The following is a 25,191-nucleotide window of genomic DNA, read 5'->3' on the forward strand; positions in this document are numbered from 1 at the left end:
AACCTAAATTGACTTGGCAGTATATAAATACATTAAAGAGTACTAAAATTTTACTCTGGCTCAACAATATTTATGTGATCTATCAATATTTACCATAATATTCTTTGAATTCAGTCTGCTTCCTCTAAGTCTACTTCCTTTTTGAGATCACAAGGACTTATGAACAAAAAATAAGATATTCGGGGCTGGAGCGATAGCAGAGCGGGTAGGGCATCTGCCTTGCACACGGTCGACCCAGGTTTGATTCCCAGCATCCCATACAGTACCCTGGGCCCAGGAGTAATTCCTGAGCACAGAGCCAGGAATAACTCTTGTGCATCGCCAGGTGTGATCCAAATAAATAAATAAATTTATTTATTAATAAATAAATAAATAAATAATATATCCTAACTATAATTATGTAAAATAAATACTCATTTCTTGGGGCCAGAGAAGAGCAGGTAGGGTGTTTGTCTTGCATGTAGTGGCCCAGGTTTGATCCCAGCATCAAAAATGGTCCCTGAGCACCACCAGGAGTAATTCCTGGGTGTTGATCCAGGTGTAAGCTCTGAGTACCACTGGATATGGACCCTAAACCAAAAGTAAATACTCATTTCTTAACAACTTCAAATTAAGAGAAAGTTTAATCATTCTAATTTCACCATAGCAGGAGAAAAATGGCACTGCAACCTTACCTGTTCCTCTCTGATTGCTTCTATCATTTGCATGATGCTTATAAAATGGTGACATCGCTCTGAATGGTCAACTTGATAGGTAGGAAAAGGATGATCCTGCCACACTCTCCACTCAGAGAGAGAGAGCTGATGAACGCCATGGGTTGTTTCTTGACTCTGGATTCATAATTTTAAAAAGATAAAAATAAATATTTACATTTCAGGGTAAAAAAATAGTATCCAGGCTAACAAAACTAGGATCAAGGCTAACATAAATAATTAAATGAATGTGGGTACATTCAACTAAAATCACATGAGAAGGAAGAGAATTTTATAGAATACAAAAATTCCCTTTCAATCATTTTTATTTTTATTGATGCATCATATTTTAAGAATAATTATTTTATCATGCAGAGGAGACTGCTTACTGCGCGGGTGCATGCTTTGTATGCATGAGTTTTAGGTTTGATCCTGGTACCGAAAGTTCCCCTGAGTACTGCCTAGAACAACCCCCAAAGCAGTAAGCTGGAAGCAGCCCATGAAGCACTGGCGGGTGTGGCCATAAAATCATTTTAATTATGAGTTACTTACAAGAGTCTCTTGCCCGTGTGCCTGGCTGTCTTCCCGGGGGGCCCTCGGAGGGGGTTGGCTCCAGCTTCCCTCCCAGCCCCGGCAGAGCTCCTTTGGCTGAAGACCTCCGGAGCCTAGCCATAGCCATGCTCAAGGCCCCTCTCCACACGTTCAGATGAGCCTCATGCATGAAGGTACTGGCAGAGGAACCCAGGTGTGTGGGACCAGGGGATTAGACCTACAAGCCTGCTAGGATCAGAACTGGGCCTCTTCCGCCCAGATTTCTCATTTTCCAGTAGCTAGGCAGTCACACCCACGGACTGCCCCCAGCGCCGTGTAATCCCACCAACTGCCAACACCCAGAGACTTAAAACCAAGCTCCCGAACATCTTATAGCCTACTTCTCCCTCTGGGAAAACCTGGCAAGCTACTGAGATTTTCCTGTTCGCATGGGATGGCCTTGCAAACTCCCCATGGTGTATTCATATGCCAAAACCAGTAACAATGCTGGGTCTCATTCTCCTGACACAGAAAGAGCCTCGAATGTGGCACCGTTAGGAAAGAAGAGTAAGGAGAGGCTTCTAAAATCTCAGGGCTAGGACGAATAGAGACGTTACTGAGACTGCTCAAGAAATTCCACAATCAACAGGATGATGATGATGATGATGATGATGATGATGATGATGATGATGATGATGATGATGATGTTACTATTTACTTATATTCTTGTTTTCCAAGTTTAAGTGCAAATATTTAAGGAAGTGTGTGGTTTAAAAATCATTTTATTAGATTATCAAATAAGGCTTTTATTGGGGGCGGGGGACACATCCAATAGCATTCAGGTGCTATTCCCAGTTCTGTGCTCAGGAGTGAGCCCTGTCGGTGCTTGGGAGACCACATGTGGTGCTGAGGACTCAAACCAAGATTCTATGGATGCACCTTAACCCTGTACTGTCTCTCCAGTCTGTAGTTTATCAAGTGAGAAAGCATTCCTAGTATTTCAGTGATACTGATCCTAATTCTTCATGCCTTCTGTCATTCATTTTCCTTATTAATGAATCAAATTCTGAATAATCATATAATTCAACTCCAATAAATTCTCTAAAGGAAATCTTTCCTGAAGTTATTTTAATAGTTCTCTAAGCACAAATGTAACCTTTGACCAATCTGCTTCACTTTCATAAAATTCACCAATAATTTGTTCATAATCAACAATATCAACAAGAGCATCTAAAATGTTCAGTTTTATTTTAATTTCAAAAAAATATAAAAATATTATTGTTGGAACAACAATGCTTATAACAGTCATTATTTTATGACATCATTTTGCTGAAAAGAATCAGAAACACACAGGTAAAGACTGCTAAACTGTGGAATTTACAAAGCAAAATGACAACCTTGCAAATCACAACTCTACAAAACTATTGATCCTGGGATCAAAGTGATAGTACCCATTGCTTTGCACACGGCCAACACAGGTTCAGTCTCCAGCATCCCTTATGGTCCCTTGAGCACTACCAGGAGTGATTCCTGAGTGAAAACCAGTAGTAACCTCTGAGTATTGCCGTGTGTGGCCCCAAAATAAAAACAACAAAAGAAAAGCAGTGATCCCTAAGTGGAGAGCCAGGTTAAGCCCTGAGCATAGCTGAGTGGGGCCCCAAAACAAAACAAAAAAGTTCTATTCATGTTATAGAAACAGATGAAAAATAGGCAGAACTTATGTAAACATATCATTCGCGCAAATACATATACAATAAAGAATTCAAAAAAATGAATTTTACAAACTTAGACTAATTTTAATTATTTACATTCTTAGCCTACTGACATTCCTATAATGAACATCTTCATTCCCCAGACTGCATATTCACTATGAAAAGTAGCTGAAAATACATTTAACTTACTGATCTGTTCTCATCTTGTAAAGAAAGAAACTGAACTTGAGGCAAAGTTATTGCTTTAACTTCATCACTGTCCTTTAGTCTATAACGTCTATTCCATATCTTAAATTCTTCTTCTGATAATAACCAATCTTTCTTTGAGATGTTTTGTCTCATTCCTATAAAGAAATAATTGAAAAGAAATTGCAAGGCAGTAACAATATATCATTTCAAACTCTACTCATACATATCTTCTCATTTCAGACAAACCAGATTCCACTGCTCCCCTCCTCCGCCCCTGCCCCCAAATTTTTGCTCCCTGTCCTCCTCTTCCTCCTTTCCTCTGTTGTTGCTGAGGTTGCTGTTGCCATGATAAGGGCTGCACACTCTCTGGCTATGGAGCTCAGCATTATGAGTTGGATGCTTGGAACAGGTTGCACATCAGACTGTGGGGCTCCCTGAGTCTTGCACTGCTTTACTGTGGCATTGGCACATATTAGCCAGGCCACAAACTCTTAGTTGAGACAAGAGTAGTGGTTGTGGTACTCCCTGGGAATTGCTGCAGTACTCAGGAACATGCTTGCTAAAGACAACTTCCAGGCAGTGGGGCTCAGCGAGCACTTGGGTTGAACCACCTTTTCCTTTCTTTTCCCTCTTTGTGCCTCCCAAAAGGTGCTTAGGAGTCCAGGGATCATTCCTAGTAATTCTTGCCCGACCAGGCTAGTGGTTCAGTGTTAAGGGACCACCTGAATGGCCAGTATTCAGTGGCCTCCAGGAGCACACCCAGCAATATTCGAGGGCCCTCCCAAGCTGCATACAGGGATCTTGGGGGTGGGGGTGGGGGTCATGTGATTCCAGGTATCAAGCCCGGGTCAGTGTTCAGGGGTTGATCCCAGGTGTTCAAGAAGGCATGTGGTACCAGAGACTTAAACTGGGATCCCACAGGCAAAGCATGCACCCTGGCCCTTTGAGCTATCTCCCCAGCCTTCAACAATTTTTTTTAATCCTCAGTCACTGCAGCAATTTCTTTTTTCTCTCTTTTGGGTCACACCTGGTGATGCTCAGGAAACATTCCTGGCTGTGCACTCAGGAATTACTCCTGGCAGTGTTCGAAGGACCATATGGGATGCTGGGGATGGAACCCGGGTCAGCTGCATGCAAAGTAAACACCCTACCCACTGTACTATTGCTCCAGACCCTCATTGCAACAATTCCAAATACAGAAAGAAGGAAAGGAGAAGTGAAAGAAATACAGAGAACACCCAAACAACTTACAATGCATTTCTCAAAGAATTTTGAGCAATTCATCTACAATTCATCTACAATGAATTTCTCAAAGAAATATCATAACAAAATATGACTTTCTAACAATGAGAAAACACATTTCTCACATGCAAAATTTATTTACCATTCTTAGAAGAAAAGACAGATGATCTGCAGTGCAAATTCCGAGAAGGCTTCTCTGACTCATAGACACCATGTGTGATGAACATTTTATGCAACTGCGGATTGATCCCATCAGGAACCATTCGTGGACTTCCTTGGTAAAAATGAAGGACTTTTCTGTTACCTGAAATAGCTTTATAGATGTTTTTTTTGTTGACCTGACTTTGGTTGTAAGTCTGCAAAAACAAATATCAAATTGTACTTTCTCTATAATAATCATGTAGCTGTAACAAAAAATTATTATGACTGTGTTTATTTTAAACAATAAATGAAACTTCAATTCACTTAAAGAACAGAACTTCTATTATCCAGCATTTTCAAGTCTTGACGAACAATACTTTTAACGTGTATTAGACACAAATAGGCACCAAGTGCAGCCATCTATTCTACGTCTTGCCAAGACTAGTACTGTCCGCAGTCCTAGCTCTCTCGGGAATAGAATTTTATTATTCATTATTATTTTTTTTTTGTTTTTGGGGTCACACCTGGAAATGCACAGGGGTTACTCCTGGCTCTGCATTCAGGAATTACTCCTGGCAATGCTCAGGGGACTATATGGGATGCTGGAAATCAAACCAGGGTCGGCCGCATGCAAGGTAAACACCCTACCCGCTGTGCTATTGCTCTAGCCCCGGGAAAAGAATTTTAATCCAAACATTCAAGAATTTCCTAAACGGCATTAATAAGGTGATCTTACCTGAAATCATTCTTTTTCTTTTGCTAAAAACCACCTCAACTGACAGTTTCTGCCAATATGGTCTCACATTTTTTTGTAGCTCCTCAGAATACCCTTCTCTTTTACTAGAAAAAACACATTACTATCCATGAATCATCTTGTAGTTATTTAGATACCTAAATTTGCAGAGATAAAATTTGTTTCTTCTTTGTTTTGGGTCTCCCAAGCAGTGCTTAAGGAGCCACGGGGATGCTCCAGTCAAGATGGCTGGAAAGTTCAATGCTAGGGACAATGGACATGGTGCTGTTCCTGCCGGAGCTACCAGGGTCACCTGGCTAAGGCTCTGGGTCCTCAGGGGCCACACCAAGTGATATTCAAGGGCACTTGTGTAGGCAACATTTGAACTCAGGTCTGCATATACCCCTGTCCATCTAGGTATCTCTGTAGCCCCAAATTTTGTTTCTTAATGTTCTAAATTAAGTTCTCAGTTAACTCAATTACACAAAGAAAGTTTCTTTTATTTAATTTCTTGCCGTTTCTGATAAAGACTGATATTTCTGAATAAGGCTACACAAGTAGAGCTTGTTTTTATTATATTTATATTTTAGAAACCTTTAAAATAAATTACATTGGGGGCTAGAGCGGTAGTGCAGAGGGAAGAGCCTTTGCCTTGTATATGGTGGACGTGGGTTCAATTCCAGACACCCCATGATACCATGAGCTCACCAGCAGTGATCCTTGAGTGCAGAGCCTGGAGTAAGCCTGAGCACCACCAGGAGTGGCCCAACAACCCCCTCTGGGGGGAAAAAAATTACACTGTAATTTTATTTTGAAATTGTCAGTAAGGAAAAACTCTTCAATGTGAAGCTATATATTAGACCACAAAGAGTCCCACTCATTTACAAATGTTAATTATTAACAAAAAATATTCTAATCAATATCACATTTAGGAAAATCTGTCAACCAAGACTTTAGTAAGATTTGAAATTAATTCCCATCCCTTATCATTTACAACAGGTATCAGTAGCTTTTTTTGGATAAGGTCCAAAAGTATATATTTAGATCTTAAGGCCACAGACTGTCTAGCACACATTCTTATTTGGTTCATTAGCTGATTCATTTAGGCAAACTTTTACATTCTTGATTTACTTCAATTTTTAAAAAGTATCTAACAAAACAACATGCCTTAGAAACAAGGAAATAGTAAAGTAAAATATTATATATGTTATAAACACGTGTATGTTTTAGTATTTAGGGATCTCAAAATTAATACTGAAGTACAAAAATATTCCTTTAGATGAGTTAAAATCAAGGAATTGAGAAAAGTAAAAACTTCTAAAGATGAGAAAAAAAATCATCAGAATCTAATACAACTGTCAAAATCTAATAAAAAGGCAAACTGATCATTATTTTGAATGTTAAAAAATTGGTGGTGTGAGGCCAGAGTGATAGCATAGCGGTTGGGGGTGCCAGAATTAGTTCCTGAATGCAGAGCCAAGAGTAACCCAAGCACTGCCAGGTATGGCCCCAAAACAGTAACAACAAAGAAACTGGAATTTGTTTTCAGCTGATAGTTCTCCATTTTCAGTCGTCAATTAGCATTTTTTTTATATTAGAACACAAACACACTCCCAATCATTGATAAAAGTTAGTTAATAAGCAAAATAATAATCTAAACAATATGATATTTATTTAGAAAAACCTGCCGGCAAAGACTGTTGTAGGATTCAGTCTAATTCCCGTCCACTTACACGTTCTTCTCGGCCTTCAGAAAGAATAACAACAATCCTGCCCTGACGTCTGCGGCCAGTCCGACCCATTCGTTGTACAAGACGAATTGGGCTCTTCTGGGCATCAAAACATACTATAAGATCAACTTCTCCTATATCCAAACCTTCTTCACCAACACAAGTAGAAACCAATGTATTGTAACCACCGCTCCGAAACTGTTTCACTACCTAAAATAAAAATTTTAAAATAACTAGATGCAAATGCAATAAGTATAAATTAAAGCATACTTTCTCCTTACCCCTGAGGGCTACTCAGTAAAAACCTGGCATCGAGAATATCGAAAAGCAAAAAAAAATGACAATATTAAACAAAAACAAGTGTGTTAAGATGCAAAAGGCAGTCATAATTCCTTTGCTTTAATAATGGTCGTGATGTTAACAATTTATAAGTGAATGAGAAAACCCAGACATTATTTTTAACTTGACTAAAAAGGAATAGGGCAGGTAAAAGGCCCAGAATAATTACTGCTATTTATCACAACCTAGACTTAAGTTTCTTGTTAGACATATCTAAAGTCAGAATGTTCTCTTACTCCTAGAATACATTTCTTTTCATATAGACAACTGAAGGGTAGTATAATATGACACCCCTGAATATGACTTTGGGAGTTTAGAGCATGTTGTTCCCAAATATACAGGATCTATGGCCACAGTTCATTTCATGTTCACTGCTTCAGTCTTGTCCTTAGCTTAAATTCCATTTGCTTGCTCCCCTCACAGTTCAGATTCCTCTGATTTATGGCCCACTAACCCCAATATGTGACCATACCCATTTGCTTGAATGTGACTGGAGGAAAACACCCCCCAGAATGTCTGACTGAGTGCACTTTAGCTCATCCCTTTGCCTTAACTGAAAATTATTCCCTTTCCCTTTAATACACACTCTTCCTATTCACCTAGAAAACTTTCCTATATTCTATTCTTTCTTCAAACTTTCAAGATTTCCTCCCCATCCTCACTACCTGCTAGCGACATGTCAAAATCTGAGCTGGGAAAAGCCCCCAAACAACACCAAATGTGTCCCCCAAACAAACAAAAGACAAACGAACAGGGATTGGAAAGATAGCACAATTGGTAGGGCACTTGCGCTGCAAGTGCTGAACTGGGTTTGGTTCCTGGCACACCGTACAGTCCCCCAAATGCACCAAGTTGACCCCTGAATGCTGAGCCAGAAGTCAGCCTTAAGCACTAGCAGGTATGGACCCCAAACCAAAAATAAATAAATTAATTAAAAGAACAAAGGTAAGACTATTTCTTACAACCTTCCCTACTCCCACTCTCACCCAAGCCACTATGATCATTAGTAGAATTATTGTGATAAGTCTCTAATTGGTCTTCCTTTCCAATTGCCCATTCTGTTCCTCAGTAATGTATTAAAAAGCAATCAGTGTGATTTTTAAATATAAATCAAGCCATGTCCCTCCTCTGATCCAAACATCCCAAACGGATTCTTCTCAACTCACTCAGAATAAAAATAATCAAAATGAAAGTCACTTACGAGAACAGAAATGGTTATATGGTCCTCCATTTCGGTGACTTTATCTCCAGTTATCTCCAGTGGGTAAGGCACTTGCCTTGATGTGGCCGACCTAATTTCGATCCCTAGCATCAAATATAGTTCCCTCGACTCTCGGAGTGCTACAGAGTGCACAGCCAGAAACAAGCCCTGAGCACAGACAGGTGTGAACTCAAAACAAAAACAAACCAAAAATACAGCGAGGGGAATCTGGGATAGCTGAGATGGTAGAGTGGCTGCCTTGCAGGCCTGAAGCCTCAAGTTCAATTCCCTGCACAGCCCGAAATGCCAAACTATCCATGTAGAACTGCTATTTGAGATCCCCATCACAAGAACATTGTACATTCTTCAGCTGCATTATAATCATGTGCCAGCAGCACAACTAAAAATGCACAACCTCCAGTGAGTACAAGTGTACCAGTACCACAAACAAATGTATGAACCCCTACTGAGCAATTCACAACTGAATTATAACTAAGTGTGTGACCAAGCTGTTGGGAAGAGAAGGGGGAGGGGAAATTTCTTATACGTGTAATGAAGACTAGTATGTGAAAGATATTTAAATAATAAGATTCTTTGTTTTGCAAATGTTGGCGTAATGAGGAAAGAACATGCCAAAATGAATTAGACACTGAAAAAGTTACTGATTTCTCATAGAGCTATAAATAACCTGTAAAATATGTAGACTGTATAAAATGTTCTGAATATCTCATCACAGGACTTAGAAAACATATAATCCTTTGATAGCACAACTCCATCTTAAACACCAGCAAGGTTTCCATTGACCACATTCTTTATTTATTTTTAATTTCTGGTTCTTGTGCTATATCTGGCAGTGTCTCGGCACTTACTCCTGGCTCTGTGGCCAGGAGACCAAATGGCGTACCAAGGATCACACCCAGGTCAGCAGCATGCAAGGCAAACACCATACACACTGTACAATGGCTCTGGCTCTTGACCACATTTTAATTTTTAATTTTTTTCTTTTGTTTTATTTTTTGGCCACACCTGGCAGTCCTCAGAGCTTACTCCTGGCACATCCTCAGGCATCATTCCTAGTGGGCTAAGAAGATCAGATGGGGCACTGGGGAATCAAACCCAGCTGGCTGCATGCAAGTTCCCTGAGCATTGTACTATCTCTCCAGCCTCTGATCATATTTTTAAAGTTAAGTATTTTTAAATAAGAGAGCAAAGAGATATTCTCATTATATGCAATAAATAACTAAAGTAACTTAAAATAAGCAACAGTAAACATTTATTTTAAGATTGACAATATAATTGCACTTAACACGTTGGCCCCAACACTATAATTTGTATTAAGCCACATCCAAGTGTGAGTCATGGATAGTAGGTGTTGGTGTCAACGTGCTAGTGCTTACAACTATATTAAGTATATTCCAGATAAGGGAAAAATGAGGCATTGGAAGTAAATAAACTTGTTAAGTGGTAAATCCAAGATTGCAAGTTAGCGACTATAATTACAAGGTGTTTTGCGAAATACCTAGGGGCCATAGAAACAATACGGTGAGTAAGGCACTTTGCTTGCATGTGGTAGACTGGGGTTCGATCCTTGGAACCCCATAAGACCCCCTGAGCACTGCCTAGAAATGAGCCCTGAGCTCAGAGTCAAGTCCTGAGCACCACTGTGTAGGCCCCAAATCAAACGAACAACAGAATACCTATATGTATGCTATAAAATTATCTTTCAGAAGGGGCCTATTAGCGAGTAAATTAAAAAAGCAGCTTAAGTACAAAGCTAATTAATTTTGTCTATATTTCCATTATTAAAAAAAATTATTACCTCCAGTTGCTCCTTCTGGGTAAAACCCCTCATACTCTTCCCGGTGGCATGGCCAACAAAAGTCATCACCCTAATAATTGGTTGGTGTTGTACAAGCATTTCTGCAATTTCTTGAACACTATCTCGATATGAAGAGAATATCATAACTCGGGTCTCATCACATTTCTTTTCAGAAGTGTTTTGAGCTATATAATAAAAAATAATCATAATCACAACTTTTTTTAAAAAACCTATAGATGAGAACTAATTCAAAAGACAAACCTGAAACCATATATTAATGAAGTGGTTATTTGAAAAATTAAATGCATCTTAAATCTTTGTTGATTTTCTACCTTTTCAAATATTATTAATCATGGACTGTCATAAAATAAAATCCAAACAAAATCAAATAAAAATTTACTGAATCACGTCTGACCAGTCCTTCACTTCATGCTTTATCTCTAAGCCAGAGACACAGACAGTGGAGCTCTCATCATATCACGAATCTTTCTCTCCCTTCTCTGTCCCCTCAAGGCCCTGTCTTAATACAGGCTATACAAACTCTGTTTCTGAAACTGTGATACTCTCAAATTTTTCAACAATAACTGCAGGTATACCCTACAGTCTGTCACCTTTTATGTTCTGGCTCCTAGCATCCTCTTCAACTTCCCAGATTACTGATTACCACACTTAACTCGTTATAGTACACCAACCATTATGCTGTTTACTGACCCTTAATCATATCAAGTACCCTGCTGCCTCACAGTCTGTAAATCTTCTATTCTCAGTCTGAAATGATCCTCTACCAGGAGGTGACATGCTGGCTCCCTTAACTCCATCAGGTAACATCACCGCACAGACAATATTTTTCTACCATCCCATATAAATGAGCACTCTTCCATGACTATTTGGTTTATTTTTTTCCTACCCTTATTATAGCTTTACACTCTGCTTCCCTCATATTGTCTCAGGAAGGCATTTCTCTTTCACATAATAACGTATTCTTTTGTTATTGCTGTGCTGTTTTCTTGCATTTGGACCACATCTGTAGTGGTTGATGGCTGCTTGTAGTGATGCTCAGAGGACACCGAATGTGAGTATTCTGAATGAATCCGGCCCTTTGAGGGAACTCCCTGGCGATATATCTTATTCTTTACATTCACAGTTTTTCTTGTTCATGTCCTCGGCAAATTTCTAAAAACTTTTATTTACTCACGATACACAGCAGTAAGGTTTAATTCTCCATTAGCACAAACAAATGATCATCATTTTAGTTCCTCAGTCTCACCTTGATGCTACTAAATATGACCTACCATTCCACAAGTTGAAGTGTTCAAGGACAATTTCTTCTAATTTCTTTAACTTTGGATGACTATAGAGAAATCTATCTTTAGCTCCTGCAAAATAGAAAAATCTGCATTTTTTCCATAATTACATTAAGATATTTCCTTCTCAAAATAAATTTGTTAAAATTTATAAAACTGAGTTATTTGGGCGGGGGGAGGTGACTGGAAACTCATACCTAGTGATACTCAAGGGCTACTCCTAGTTCAGTGCTTAGGGTTGCTCCCGGCAGTGCTCAGGGGTCTATGTACTGCAGAGGACTTAAACCTAAGCCTTTGCATGCAAATCCTATGCTTTAGCCTGCTGAGCCATCTCTCTAGCCAACACATAGACTTTTTAGTAAAATTACAGTTGAGCAAAGCCCCAAAAAGAATTAGCAGCAAGCAGAGTAAACAATAGATACATTAAGCTATATATATATATATTAAGCTATATAGACTAACATCAGTTTGGGGAAGCTTTGAGGATTGACACTACCAGTAAAAATTATAGCTCATCTATTTAAACAAACCGACAAAGTGCTTAGATATATATCTTAAGCTATAAAATCTGGAAGTTCATCAGTAATTTTTACAAGTCCATCAACAGTTCTGACACGAGAGGTCTTAAATTCAGTCCCCAGCAGTGCCCTCTCTTGTGCAGACTGCAATTCCAGGGGCTCTGCTGTTTGGGATGTACACCACAAACAAGTGCGTGTGAGTGCCATACAAAGGGTGAGCCACGGTGAGCACCGACCAGTATGCAAGCACCATAATCAAGCTAATTCGACCTCCATTCATTATTCTTAACAACACAAAAAGGAAAAGAAAAAAAAATTTTGAAAAATTAATAAGGGTGGCGAACAGCTCACCAGAGTGAATGCTTCGAATACAAGAGGTTGGGGTTCCATCCCTAGCACAGCATGATCCCCAGAGCACTGTCAGGGGCAATCCCTGAGCACCACTGTGACTGGCTTCACACTTCCACCCCACACATAAAAAAAAAAAAAAAAAAAAAAACAACCAATCTTTAAGCATATAAAAGGTCTCTGTTACTAGAGCGGGCAGAAACATAGTACAATGAGCAGAGCACTTGCTTTGTACACAGCTGACCTAGGTTCAACACCTGACATCCCTGTGGACTCCAAGCCCGGTCAGGAGTGATCACTGAGTGCAGAGCCAGAAGTAAACCTTGAGCACCACCAGGTGTCACCCTGCCTGCCCCCTCAAAAAACTCTGTTGCTAGAAAAATATGAGAAAATAGGGGTCCAAAGAGATAGTACAGGGATTAAGGCACTTGTCTTGCAGGCAGCTGATCCCTGTCTATTCCCAGAAGAACATGAGATCTCCCAGGCACCGCATCAGTAATCCCTGAGCACAAAGCCAGAACGAAGCCATGTGCAGAGCAGGAGTGGCCCAAACACCCTCACCCTTTGCCCCCTCAGCAAACGGAAGAAATATAAAGAAGTATAGACAGATATGTGGATCAGTGGGGCAAAATTTCAAAATTGACCATAATAAAACACAATAAAATAAAATTTTATTAAAAAATCTAGACCTTTTTGGATAGGAGCAATGCCATCTGCTGAAGTATGTGTAGATGCAAACAGGCCTTCTAGATGATCATAGAGTTTCATGAAGTCCTCATTTCGGCTAAGTTCATTTTTCACCCGAGTCATTCCTACAAAAATTAGAAAAGATTTCACAAACAAACATACCAGATGACAAAACTAAATTGTATATTAAATGTAAAGTTTCTAAATTTTTTTGTTGTGGTGTTGGTGCCACACCCAGCAGTGCTTAGGGCTTATGCCTAGCTATGTGCTCAGGGATCACTCCTGGCAGTGACTGTGGGACCATAAGGGATGCTGAGTGGGGATCAAAACCAGGTCAACCAGGGATTTACCAAGGTCAATGTGATAACCTGAAAATATCAAGAGGAACAAATTCCAGACCACAGAACTCCTAGAAGGAAAGAAAGAAGGGGGAAAGAATAGCTGGTGAAAGAAGAGTTTAACTTCTCCAATTAAAAAGAGACTTTTATGCACAGATCAAGGAGACCCAAATAGTGACAAATGAAATAAACTCAGAAAAGGATCTAGACACACTGTAATCAAAATGACAAGAACCTAAGAGAGAGGTTTCCCTAAACACCACCGGGTACAGCTCAAAGACTAATAGAAAAAAGAAACCTAATCTGTCACACTCTAAAAATTAAAAAAATTAAGTTGGACAGATAGGACAGTGGAGAGGTGCTTGGTCCTAATTCAGCTGACCTGGTGCAGTCCCCAGCACCACATATAGTCTTCCAAATCTGCCAGGAATAGTCCCTGAGCACAGAGTTAGAAATAAGCTCTGAGCATAGCTAGGAGCCGCTCCAAAAGCCAAACAAATAAAGTATGTTAACTATTCCAAGCTATTTACATATTCATTACCAATATAATACATCATTATTTAAATTTTTTTCATCATAATTTACCTTTAGTTCCATCCATAATTCCGCAGAGGAATAAATACAAAGATCTCATTCCCATTTGCTGTAATAATTCATAGCCATGATATAAGCTAATACAAATGGCAAATTCTCCCTCAATTATCCCCTGCTGTATACCCTAGAAAAGCAAGAATATATCAAATTAACCAGAGAAAAAAAACTGAAGAAACATGCTGCATATAAAATTTCAGTTCCATTGGATATTTCCATTTTATGTGAATTTATTTTCCACATAAAATTTACCACTTTATTTCAACAAAAACCCTTACATTTTAAAGAGTATAATTAGGGTCCAAAGTGATAGTACAGTGGAAAGGGCATTTCCCTTGCATGTGGCTGACCCAGGTTCTATCTCTGACATCCCGTATGATCCTCCAAGACCACAAGAGTGTTTCCTGAGCACAGAGCCACAGTAAGCCCTGAGTACTGCCAAATATGCCCCCCCAAACAAAAACCAAATATAAAATAAAAACAGTAAGAGAAAATAATTAAAAGGGAACACTGGGGGTCAGAGATATAGTATAGCAAGTAAGGTGCTTTTCTTGAACATGGCTGACCCGAGCTTGAGTCCCAGCACCCCACAGGGTCGCCTGAGCCCACCAAGTCTGATTCCTGAGCAAAGACAGGAATAAGCCCTAAGTATCACTGCACATAGCAACAGTAGAGGTCACTGCTGAGCACTGTAGCACTGTCATCCCATTGTTCATCTATTTGCTAGAATGGGCACCAGTAATGTCTCCATTGTGAGACTTGTTACTGTTTTTAAAGAACCACAAATGGTCCCTGAAAACACTTAACAAAGTGTTTTTGCTTTTCTTAAAAAAACAAACAAACAAACAAAAAAAAACAAGCAGGAACTGGAGAGAAAGTAGAGCCGGGTTCTATCTCTGGCACCCCATATAGTTCTCCACGCCCTGCCAGGAGTGACCCCTGAGCACAGAAACACATTTAAGCCCCAAACACTGCCAGGTGTGGCCCAAAAATAAAAGCAAAAACAAATTAATATGCATAAATACTTACCATAAGTTAATAACTGAACTAGACATATTTGAGATACACTACAAAAATGAGTCACATATGTGCTAATCTTTTTAAATATTACTTACACTAAGACAAACATAATCAAAGTTTAACATTAACATTTACATCAAGTATACATGACACTGAGCACCAGATACTGTCATAAGCATATTATTTAAATGAACTAAGTAAACGTAACATTTCAGGGATAGGAACTATTGTTATAAACATTATACAATACAAAAATGTGTAAAATCAGTATGATGCTTTTTTTTTTTTTAGGCTTAAACCAGTGACAGTGACAGGCTTAAACCAAAGAGAACTTCAAAACAATATTTTAAATATCTACCACAGGGGCTGGAGAGATGAAACAGAGGTTAAGGCACTTGTCTTACATCCTGCTGACCCACAATCACATATGCTTCCCTGAGCACTGCAAAGGCTTACCCCTGAACACAGAGCCAGAAATAACCCCTGAGCACTGCCCCAAAACAAGACAAGACAAAACAAAACAAAAAAAAAAGAAGGAAAAAATATATACCTACCACAATATTTGGAGATGGATTTTTCCTAAACTGATCTCTTGCCAGAATTATCTGGTATTTTGTGAGACTGGGTATATCCCTTCTCATCAAAACATTCCTCTGGATCAAAGAACTGGCAAATGCTTCCAAAATCTGTGAATATCAAATAAATTTATTTTAAGCTTGTTTTGCTGTTTAATTTTTTTTCCAAATATAGTAATCTCCTTACATGTTAAAACAAGGCTGATATATTAAATTTTAAAAAATGGGGGTTGGGGGAGGAGGTTGCACCACACCAAGCATAGCTCAGGGATAATGAGCTATGGTATATGGCATATATAATGAGATAATAATCCTGGTTCTGCAATAAGGAATTACTCCGGGTGGTGCCCGGGGGAACATAAAGAATGCTGAGGATAGATTCTAGGTGGGCCATGTGCAAGCCTTATCTACTACATTATTGCTCTGGACTCTATTAAGTAAAATTTTTATGTCCGATAAATTTAAGTAAACAAAGAATAAAAATAGAAAATTTATACCCAGATACCAACTAGATCAGAAGCTGTACAGTGTTAGAACAAATTTCAATTTATAAACATAAATTTTTTTATTTCATCCCTCTTCTTTCCAACCTACACACAGAAAGGAGGATTTTTAATTTTTTCACTTTTGTTTCTCCATATATCTAGAACAAAATCTGGAACCCACGTAGTTTTTTGGATTTGGGGGCTTTTTCAAGGGGGGTTATAGAGAGGAGCACTGTGCCACATCCAAAAGTGCTCAATACTACTGGCTCTGCACTCAGAATCACTTTTGGCAGGTTCAGGACTCTATGGAGAGCCAAGAATCAAACCCAGGTCAGTCACATCATAGTACCTGTTGTACTATGGCTACATCCCCCAAAATGTAGATAAATAATTGCAAGCTACTGACTAAATAAAATATCTTGAGTATATTTCATTATTCAGTTCTTTCTCTCAAGAAATATTTAACATTTATAGTGCTATCAACCATGTTTCTAAATGCTAGGGATATTGTGGCTGACACAAGTAAAGTCACTGATTGAATGAAATGGAAATTCAGGAGCCAGGGCAAAAGTACAGTGTGTATTACAGCTGCCTTGCATGTGGTCAACCCAGGTTCAACCCCCTGAATTCTTTATATGGTCCTGAGCCCTCCAGGAGTGATCCCTGAATGCAGGGTCAGGAATGAGCCCTTAGCAAAGCTAGGTGTGGCCCTAAAACAAATTCATTCTCTCAAGAAACATTTACGCATATATCATATAAATGCTAGGGATATGATAGCCAATGCAAATAAACTCTCTGCTCCATTACATTCAATGGGAGGAAAGAAATAATACATAAAAGTTGAACTCAATTATGATTAAAAATGTATTTAAGAACCTAAAACAGAGTAATATTGTAGTATTGTAAGGCAAAAATAAATCACTATATATTCTCATTTTTCATTTGTTCTCTCTCTCTAGACACACATACAAAAGAGAGAGAGAGAGAGAGAGAGAGAGAGAGAATCTTAAAAAAAACTCCCAATGACCTAAGCACTACCTGGTATGGCCCAATAGTGGCCTCATGCCAAAAAAACCATGTTACTTCAGGTTTCTTGTTAAAGTAATTATTCCACAACTACAATATTTATGTTTGATTTTAGTAACTTTTTTGTTGGGAGATTATGAGTAGGTGGGAGGCTGTCATGAGAAATGAAGAGCATTATTAAGCAGCCTCCATTCTTTGACTCTATTTCTGGAATGCCAGAAATAATTCCACTTTCTACTTTTCCAGTCATGATAATGACAACATGCATCACAACACTGCCAAATACCACCAAGTGAGAACAAATGCTGCTAGTTCAGTACCAATAATTTTTATAAACTCAGTGAGGAGGCCAGAGCGATAGTATAGCAGGCAAGGTGCTTGCTTTCCATGCTGCAGACCCAGGTTTGATCCCTAGTACCCCAAAGAGCCCCAAGCCCTCCAGAAGTGATCCCTGGGCATGGAGCCAAGAGTAAGCCCTGAGCATAGTTTGGTGTGCCCCCATCCCCCCAGAAAACCAACCAAACAAAAGAAATAAAAAATAAAAACTCAATGAGGACGGGCTGAAAAGACAGATCAGAGTGTTGCAGTAAATGCTCTGCACGTGTAGCCCCAGGTTTAGCACTTCAGGGTCCCTGGAGTACCCCATCCCAGTACCACCAAGTATGACTTCCCACCCCACTCACAACAAAGAAAGAAACTGGTTCAGATTAAACATGAATACTAATTACTGTGCTGTTTTACATAGTACACGGTACCTCTGTGCACTATGTAAAAACACACTGAATTATCATTTACTACATTTTTGTATTTACTTATTTCCTGTGTTTGCTTTACTTTGCTTTTGTTTTTTGTTTGTGTGCACATAACCAGAGGTACTCGGGTATGTGGCGGGGTGGGCTGGAGTAGCTGGAGTGGCTACCCTCAGCTCTGTGCTCTGACAGTGCTCAGGGGCCCAAGTGGGCTAGGGATTAAACCCCGGTTTCTTGTATACAAAGCACACATCCAGCCTGCTGAGCTATCTTTCTAGCCCTATATTCTTTGTACTGCAATGAAACTGTTTACTTAAAAAAATATAAAACAATATTAGGCTATTAGTGGCTTTAGAAATGGCCAAATTTTATATCTCTTTTTTAACTTAAACATGTTGATCACTTAAAAATTTTCAAGGAACTCTTATTAAATGATATACTTATTTTCACAGCAGGAATCTATTATGGAAATTATTAGCTTATTAGTTCAGTTATCAAAATGCTGAACAATAATAAAAGATGACTTACCTGGATATAAGCCTTTTGGATGGCTGCAAGTTCTTCACCAAGGGGAACAATTAGCTTTTCAACTCGTCTTTCATGAGAGTATGGCAAAATATCTGAAGAATCTTCAGCACGAATTTCTATCTTCCCAATCAACAAGTTAGTAATAACCTGTTGCACAGCCTACACAAAATTATTTTAAATTACATGTTAAAAATTTTTGCTGAGGGGGCTGGAGCGATATAGCACAGTGGGTAGGTTGCATTCAGCCAACCTGGATTCAATTCCCAGCATCCCATATGGTCCCCTGAGTACCGCCAGGAGTTAATTCCTGAGTGCATGAGCCAGGAGTAACCCCTGTGCATCGCTGGGTGTGACCCAAAAAGCAAAAAATATATATATATTTTTTCTTAAGTCATCAACAGAAATAAAATGTCTATGAAATTTTAAAACAAATTGCTCATTTATCAATATATTTTAAAAATCATTAAAAGTGATATATGAAGGGGCACTGAAGCAATAGTACAGGAATAGAGCACTTGCCTGGCATCCTAAGCCTGCAAGGAGTGATCCCTGAGCACAACTGGGTATAGCCCCAAACCAGAAATTAAAAGAAAAAGCAACACTATATTATGTAAATATGTATATGCACGTATATTTAAAGAATGAGTCATATCAGGACTTTTCTTTCACATGGTTCTTCAATCCAAGTTCTCAAGAAATAAGAATACCAATAAATATCAAGTTTCTTAAATACATTTTGTAACTCCCAGTGTTCATGAGATAATCGCTCATCTACTTTTTAGTATACAGACAGGCTACTGAGTAAAACGAAGTACCCCCAATCTTATACAATTATGCCAATTTTAGAACCAGACCTACAAACAAGATTTCTTCATTACCACGCAAATAATTTTTCTTCTGCTTTTTTTTTCCAGGAATGAAAGTTAGTGCTTCAGACATGGAGGCAAGCACTCTTACCCACTAAATCCTGTCATGGTCTGGATTTTGTGCATGCTTACAGAACTGAAATGTGTTGTGCCCAAGAGAGAGTATAGCTGGTAGTGCATTTGCTCTGCACACAGCTGAGCTGGGTTTGATCCCCAGCACCCCCTATAAGTAATTCCTGAGTGCAATGTCAGGAGCAAACCCTGAGCATTACCAGTTATGGTCCCAAAACAAAAACAAACAAAAAAATTGTTACCACTATTGAAGGACACAAATGTATTTGGGAATACTTTACAAATTGATTTAAGAAACAAACAGTGTAGGGCCTATATCATAATCGATAAGTTAATATAATGCTTTTTATTTCAATCAATAAAACATGAAAAAATATCTGGTATTAAATTTCATTCACCCAAAACTAATATAGAAAATAAAATTTTAAAACTGTAGCACAGCACTTGGGCTTTCGCCTTTCACGCGGCCGACCCGAGTTCGATTCCCCCACCCATCTCGGAGAGCCCAGCAAGCTACCAAGAGTATCGAGCCCACATGGCAGAGCCTGGCAAGATATCCGTGTGTATTGGATATGCCAAAAACAGTAACAATAAGTCTCTCAATGAGAGACGTTACTGGTGCCCGCTCAAACAAATCGATGAGCAATGGGATGACAGTGACAGTGACAGTAGAAAATTGGTGTTGGAGTGATCGTACAGCACATAGGGTGCTTGTCTTGTATGTAGCCAAGCTGGTTTCAATCCTTGGTATCCTATATGGCTCCCTGAGCTCCACTAGGAGTGATCCCTGAACACAGAGTCAGGAATAAATCCTGAGCACAGCTAGATGTGATTCCAAAACAAAACAAACAAAAACCCAAGAGAAAACCATATAATCTACTATTATAACTACTGGCAAACCATTAGACTATAGTGACGTTACTGGTGCCCGCTCGAACAAATCAATGAGGAATGGGGTGACAGTGACAGTGACTGATAGTATGATTAAGGCTAAGAAAGACGATGGGGAGACAGCGCAAAGAGCTGGATCACAAGCCCAGGTTTCATCTACAGCACTGAAAGATTTCCCTGATAAGAACCTGGAGCAAATCCCAAATACAGTTTCTTGGAGCACCTCTAGGTGTGGTACAAAAACAAAATGCAACACAGAAGAATTAAAGAAAGGAAAACAGGAAAAGAAAGGGGCGGGGGAAGGGAAAAGGAAAGAAAGTAAGATACTGAATATGTCTAGAAATTAAGAGTTAAAAAAATCTAGTAAAGAAAATAGGAGAGAGAGTAAAGGGTTGAGACCCAGGCCTTATCAATTTCTTTTTTTTTCTTTTTGGGTCACACCCGGTGATGCTCAGGGGTTACTCCTGGCTCTGCACTCAGGAATTACCCCTGGCGGTGCTCAGGAGACCATATGAGATGCTGGGAATTGAGCCCGGGTCGGCTGCATGCAAGGCAAATGCCCTACCCGCCCTGCTATTGCTCCAGCCCCGACCCAGGCCTTATATTTGGCCAGTCCCAGTTAGATTCCAAGCACCAGATTGGTCCACACCCCACCCTCACCAGCATCACTGTGGGCCAGTACAGCAGGGTCCTTACAGCATCAGGCCTTTGCATTCAACTTCCAACCAAATTGGTCAGGGATTATCAGGAGAGCCCCCAAAACCTCAAGTATCACTCTGGAGGTCCCCCCTCAAAAAAAAGCAGCAAATACCTAGTAAAGCCTCTGGACATAGCCTCAAACAAAAAACATTATGAGGAGTCAGAGTGATAGCACATTGGGGTAAGATGCTTGCCTTGCACACAGAGTTCAATCCCTGAGATTCCATATTGGCCCCCAAACCCTCCCGGGAATAAGCCTTGAGCAGTATAGGGTGTGGCCCAAAAACAAACAAGAAAAGTAAATGAAAAAGTATTTTACTTACCTTTATATCACTGCCTGGTGTAGCACTAAGAGCCAAGATTCTAAAGTGATTTGTATATTTGACTAATTCTCTTACAACCTGAAAAAATATTTTAAAAGTTTTTTAATTTCATTTATCCAATACAACGATAGCTTCTGTTTAAAAGCCTATTATAATAGCAAGCCACTGCTCAGATAACTATGACCTAGTGGCTAGCTTCTTAAAACCGTAGGTCAGAAACCAACGTAAAGTAACTGAAAGTGATGGATGTGAAAAATTGTCTAAAAATAAGCTCTGATTTATTTTCAGTAAGTTTCTAATTTGTATACCTATTTTATATACCCTGGTCATAAAAGAAAAAATATTCTCAAGTGAAAGGTCATGAGTGGAATAGTTAAAAAAAACCCTGGTCTAGTTGGAACTAACATTAATCATATCAAGAACAAATGATTTTGTTAAGACACTTGCCTTTTCAAGTAGCCAAGCCTGGTTTGATTCAACCACATATATGGTTCTCTGAGCACTTTAGGAGTGATTCTTGAGCAGCCACGAGTATCACCTGAGCACTGCCCAGGTGTGATCTAATGCCCCCCACTCCTCCACCCCATGCTAGTAAGTTAAAAATAAGCAAAATCTCCAATGAAATTACAAATTCACAAACATGTGATGAATTCTACTCTGAAATAAATAAGAGATTTGATCCTCTACTTCTTAGCATCACCAACTATTGTAGTCTTGATATTTATATGCTCTAATTTCCAAATATGCATCATCTGCCAAGAACTCTCTACTGAGATCACTATTGCTACCATATACTACTACTTGGATAACTACAACTAGATTCCTCTCAAACACCTGAAACTCAATATATATGACATAACCTATCTTTCCATGCAGTGATAATGTCCTTTGGTTCCTGAACATGTTTTTATTCATTTGGGGCCACACCCAGCTCTGCTAAAGACTTCCTCCCAGCTCTGCACTCCTGGCAGAATTCACGGACCACATATGGGATGCTAGGCATCTGATGTGGGTCATGTATCATCCATGTACAAAGCAAATGTCCTATCCACTGCACTACCTCTCCAACTCCCTCCCTACCTCTCTTAGCTAGCAGCACCAACATTCTCACAATGTCCCAAACTGGAAACTGGGAGTCATCTTCATTTCCTCCTAATCCTGATTGTACACTGCCGTTAGCCATGTACCTCTCTTCATTTCTTAAGTATCATGCTCCTAAATATTTTTCAGTGTCTCCACCTCCTTTCAAACTGCTAAACATAAAATACAAATGCCAGACAGAGAGATAGCACAAAAGGAAGAAGTACATGCTCTGTTTGAGGAAACCCCAGCACCACATGATCCCCCAAACATTGAGCGGTGTGTAGTAGCCCCTGAGTAGGTGCCCCCAAACAAAATGCCTTCATGATCTAGCTCTTCAATATTTCTCTATTTTCCACTTCTCAGAAGGTACTATGTTAGGTATGTTACATGCAATATGTTATCTTTATAAGAATATTGACTACAATTTTAAGTACAGTTTTAGCTGTCAAGAAATTAATGGTACTGCATATTCAGTGTAAATCCTTAGACTATTCTCCTAGTCCCTATATATATATATATATATACACACACATATATATGCCTGACTTCAGGCAACTGTTTAAACTAAACATAGGCTCTCAAAGTCTATATCTGTCAATTTTTTGTGGAAAAAAGACCAGAGGCATCAATCTGGATGGATAAAGTAAAGTGATAGAAAGCTTTCATAAGGTTACTATCAACAATATCTTCCCTCAAAAATTAGCCCCCCATATGCTACAGAAAAATATTTATATTACAAGATACTTTTAAACAAAATATTACCTGGCAATAAGCATAGTTTCCAAGAGCTTTATGAGCTTCATCAATAACTAGACATTTTATTTCAACAGCTGGACATGCTCCTCTAGAAAGATCATTTACCATGACCTGGGGTGTAAGAAACAGGACTCTCTTTCTCTGCCATATTTCCTTCCTGGTGAAAGCTTGAGTGGATCCTGTAAAGAAAACAACCTACATTCTAAATTCAACTGTTGTTTGTAAAAAAAATATAAAAATATTTTTCCAGAATGCGTTCTTGCTCTCCTTTTCAGAATAATGTGGCCAAAGAAGGGAATACTACATTTTAAAGCTCTGTTGTGGTTCAAAGGTCACAATTGGTTCTGAAGGAAGACCACAACTAGATCGTCTTTAAAGAAGTCCTACAAAATCGCATAAAGATTTGAAGAGAAACACATCCTACAACTGAGAAATCCTGGGGAAATCAGGAAACCTCAAGTTCAACTTACCCATGGACTACACCCATGTAATCTTTTAATCTAGCTCTGACAAACTAAGAGATGGATTCTCTTAAGGCGGAATAAAGCAGATGATCTTCTGCTTCTATCATATTTAGCAGATGATATTTTTAAGGAAAAGACGAAAGGTAAACATAGCGTGATCTTGGGGGCATGGTCCACAAAGGTCTGAAATTCCTTGAGCTCATTATCCAGCGGAAAACAAGTTCTTAAGTTTACATTGGCCATTCCCCCAACCAGGGCCGGAGCGATAGCCCAGCGGGTAGGGCGTTTGCCTTGCACCCGGCCAACCCGGGTTCGATTCCTCCATCCCTCTCTGAGAGTCCGGCGAGCTACTGAGAGTATCCCGCCTGCATGGCAGAGCCCGGCAAGCTCCCCGTGGCACATTCGATATATCAAAAAGAGGAACAACAAGTTTCACAAAGGAGACCGCTACTGGTGCCCGCTCCAGCAAACTGATGAACAACGGGATGACCGTGACAGTGATCCCTCCCATGCCACCCCTAATACCTGTCAGTTCAGCCATGTGAGACTGCGGGATACCCATCACCCTATAGCACGCTTCGATCTGCTGCGTGACCAGAGGTTTCGTGGGTGCCATGAAGACCACCTTGCCGGAAGGAAACCAGCGGTAGAAGTTGTACATGACCACGGCGGCAATAAAGGTCTTTCCCAGCCCGGTGGGCAGGCACACCAGCGTGTTGCAGAAAAGAGCAGTCTGGGAGATGTCCAGCTGGTAGTCTCGCACCGGACAGTTGGTGGGGTAAATCCACAAGGCGCCCGCCGACCTGCAGAAGCCGCCATTCTCGAGACTCAGCTGCCGCTCGGCCTCGTACACTGCGACCAGCAGCACATCATCGTCCGACTCCGACTGAGAGCCAGCAGCAGCCTCGGCCGCTGCAGGGGCGCCGCCAGCTCCGGAGACGCCCGGGTGAGAACGCTGCCTTTCACCGCTGCAACTCGGGGAGCGGGCGGTGCGGGAGATGCTCGAGCCCCACGTCTGGAAAAGTGTTCTCTGTCGTCCGCTCATGAGGCCACCGCCACCAAACACTTCTCTCAGACGTCAGCAGTGGCGGCAGCTCTTCAACCGCCACCGTTCCGATCCCCATGGATTAGTCTGCTTGGCGCAAAGGAGTAGAAAGCAGAGGAAGAGACTGCAACAACCACTTCTACTTGAAAATGCCGCCTCCCTGTTTGTGCTGGGACTCTGATAGGTCTGCTTCCCGGAAGTTTGGCGCCTTTTCCGGAGACGCATGCGCGCTGGCACGGGGTCGCGCTAAATGGACTCCCCTGCCCGGCTCTTCCTTGACTCTAAATTGGAGTTCCGGCCATATTTGTGAATTTCGCCCTTCTAGCTGGTCCAGTGTGCCTCGTTCATGGCTGCATTTTGAAATTGGAAGGTGAAATGAAAAGCAAATTTTTTTAGATAAAATTAAATAACTTGTCTAATCAAAACCGAAAAACCAAAATGGCAATCTCTCTCTCTCTTTTTTTTTTACAGAGTTTGGAGAAAGGATCCACGAT

At 40.0% G+C, this 25,191-nt stretch overlaps 1 protein-coding gene across 1 annotated transcript in view; it reads right to left on the reverse strand.

The window, feature by feature from the left end:
* FANCM (FA complementation group M) overlaps positions 1-24,840 on the reverse strand; it is a 45,993-nt gene extending 21,153 nt beyond the window's left edge. Inside the window, exons 1-13 of the mRNA XM_055132360.1 lie at positions 24,178-24,840; positions 23,195-23,367; positions 21,350-21,427; positions 18,499-18,657; positions 15,690-15,821; positions 14,110-14,242; positions 13,189-13,311; positions 11,622-11,705; positions 10,330-10,514; positions 6,974-7,180; positions 4,509-4,722; positions 3,125-3,279; positions 675-830 (exon numbers count right to left, since the gene is read on the reverse strand). Coding sequence (XP_054988335.1) covers positions 675-830; positions 3,125-3,279; positions 4,509-4,722; positions 6,974-7,180; positions 10,330-10,514; positions 11,622-11,705; positions 13,189-13,311; positions 14,110-14,242; positions 15,690-15,821; positions 18,499-18,657; positions 21,350-21,427; positions 23,195-23,367; positions 24,178-24,697 — 2,319 coding nt within the window. The 5' untranslated portion in view covers positions 24,698-24,840. The remainder of the gene's footprint in view (positions 1-674; positions 831-3,124; positions 3,280-4,508; positions 4,723-6,973; positions 7,181-10,329; positions 10,515-11,621; positions 11,706-13,188; positions 13,312-14,109; positions 14,243-15,689; positions 15,822-18,498; positions 18,658-21,349; positions 21,428-23,194; positions 23,368-24,177) is intronic.
* Between the last annotated feature and the right edge of the window lie 351 nt (positions 24,841-25,191).

This window comes from Sorex araneus, chromosome 3 (genome assembly GCF_027595985.1).
Source record: "Sorex araneus isolate mSorAra2 chromosome 3, mSorAra2.pri, whole genome shotgun sequence".
Classification (NCBI taxonomy): domain Eukaryota; kingdom Metazoa; phylum Chordata; class Mammalia; order Eulipotyphla; family Soricidae; genus Sorex; species Sorex araneus.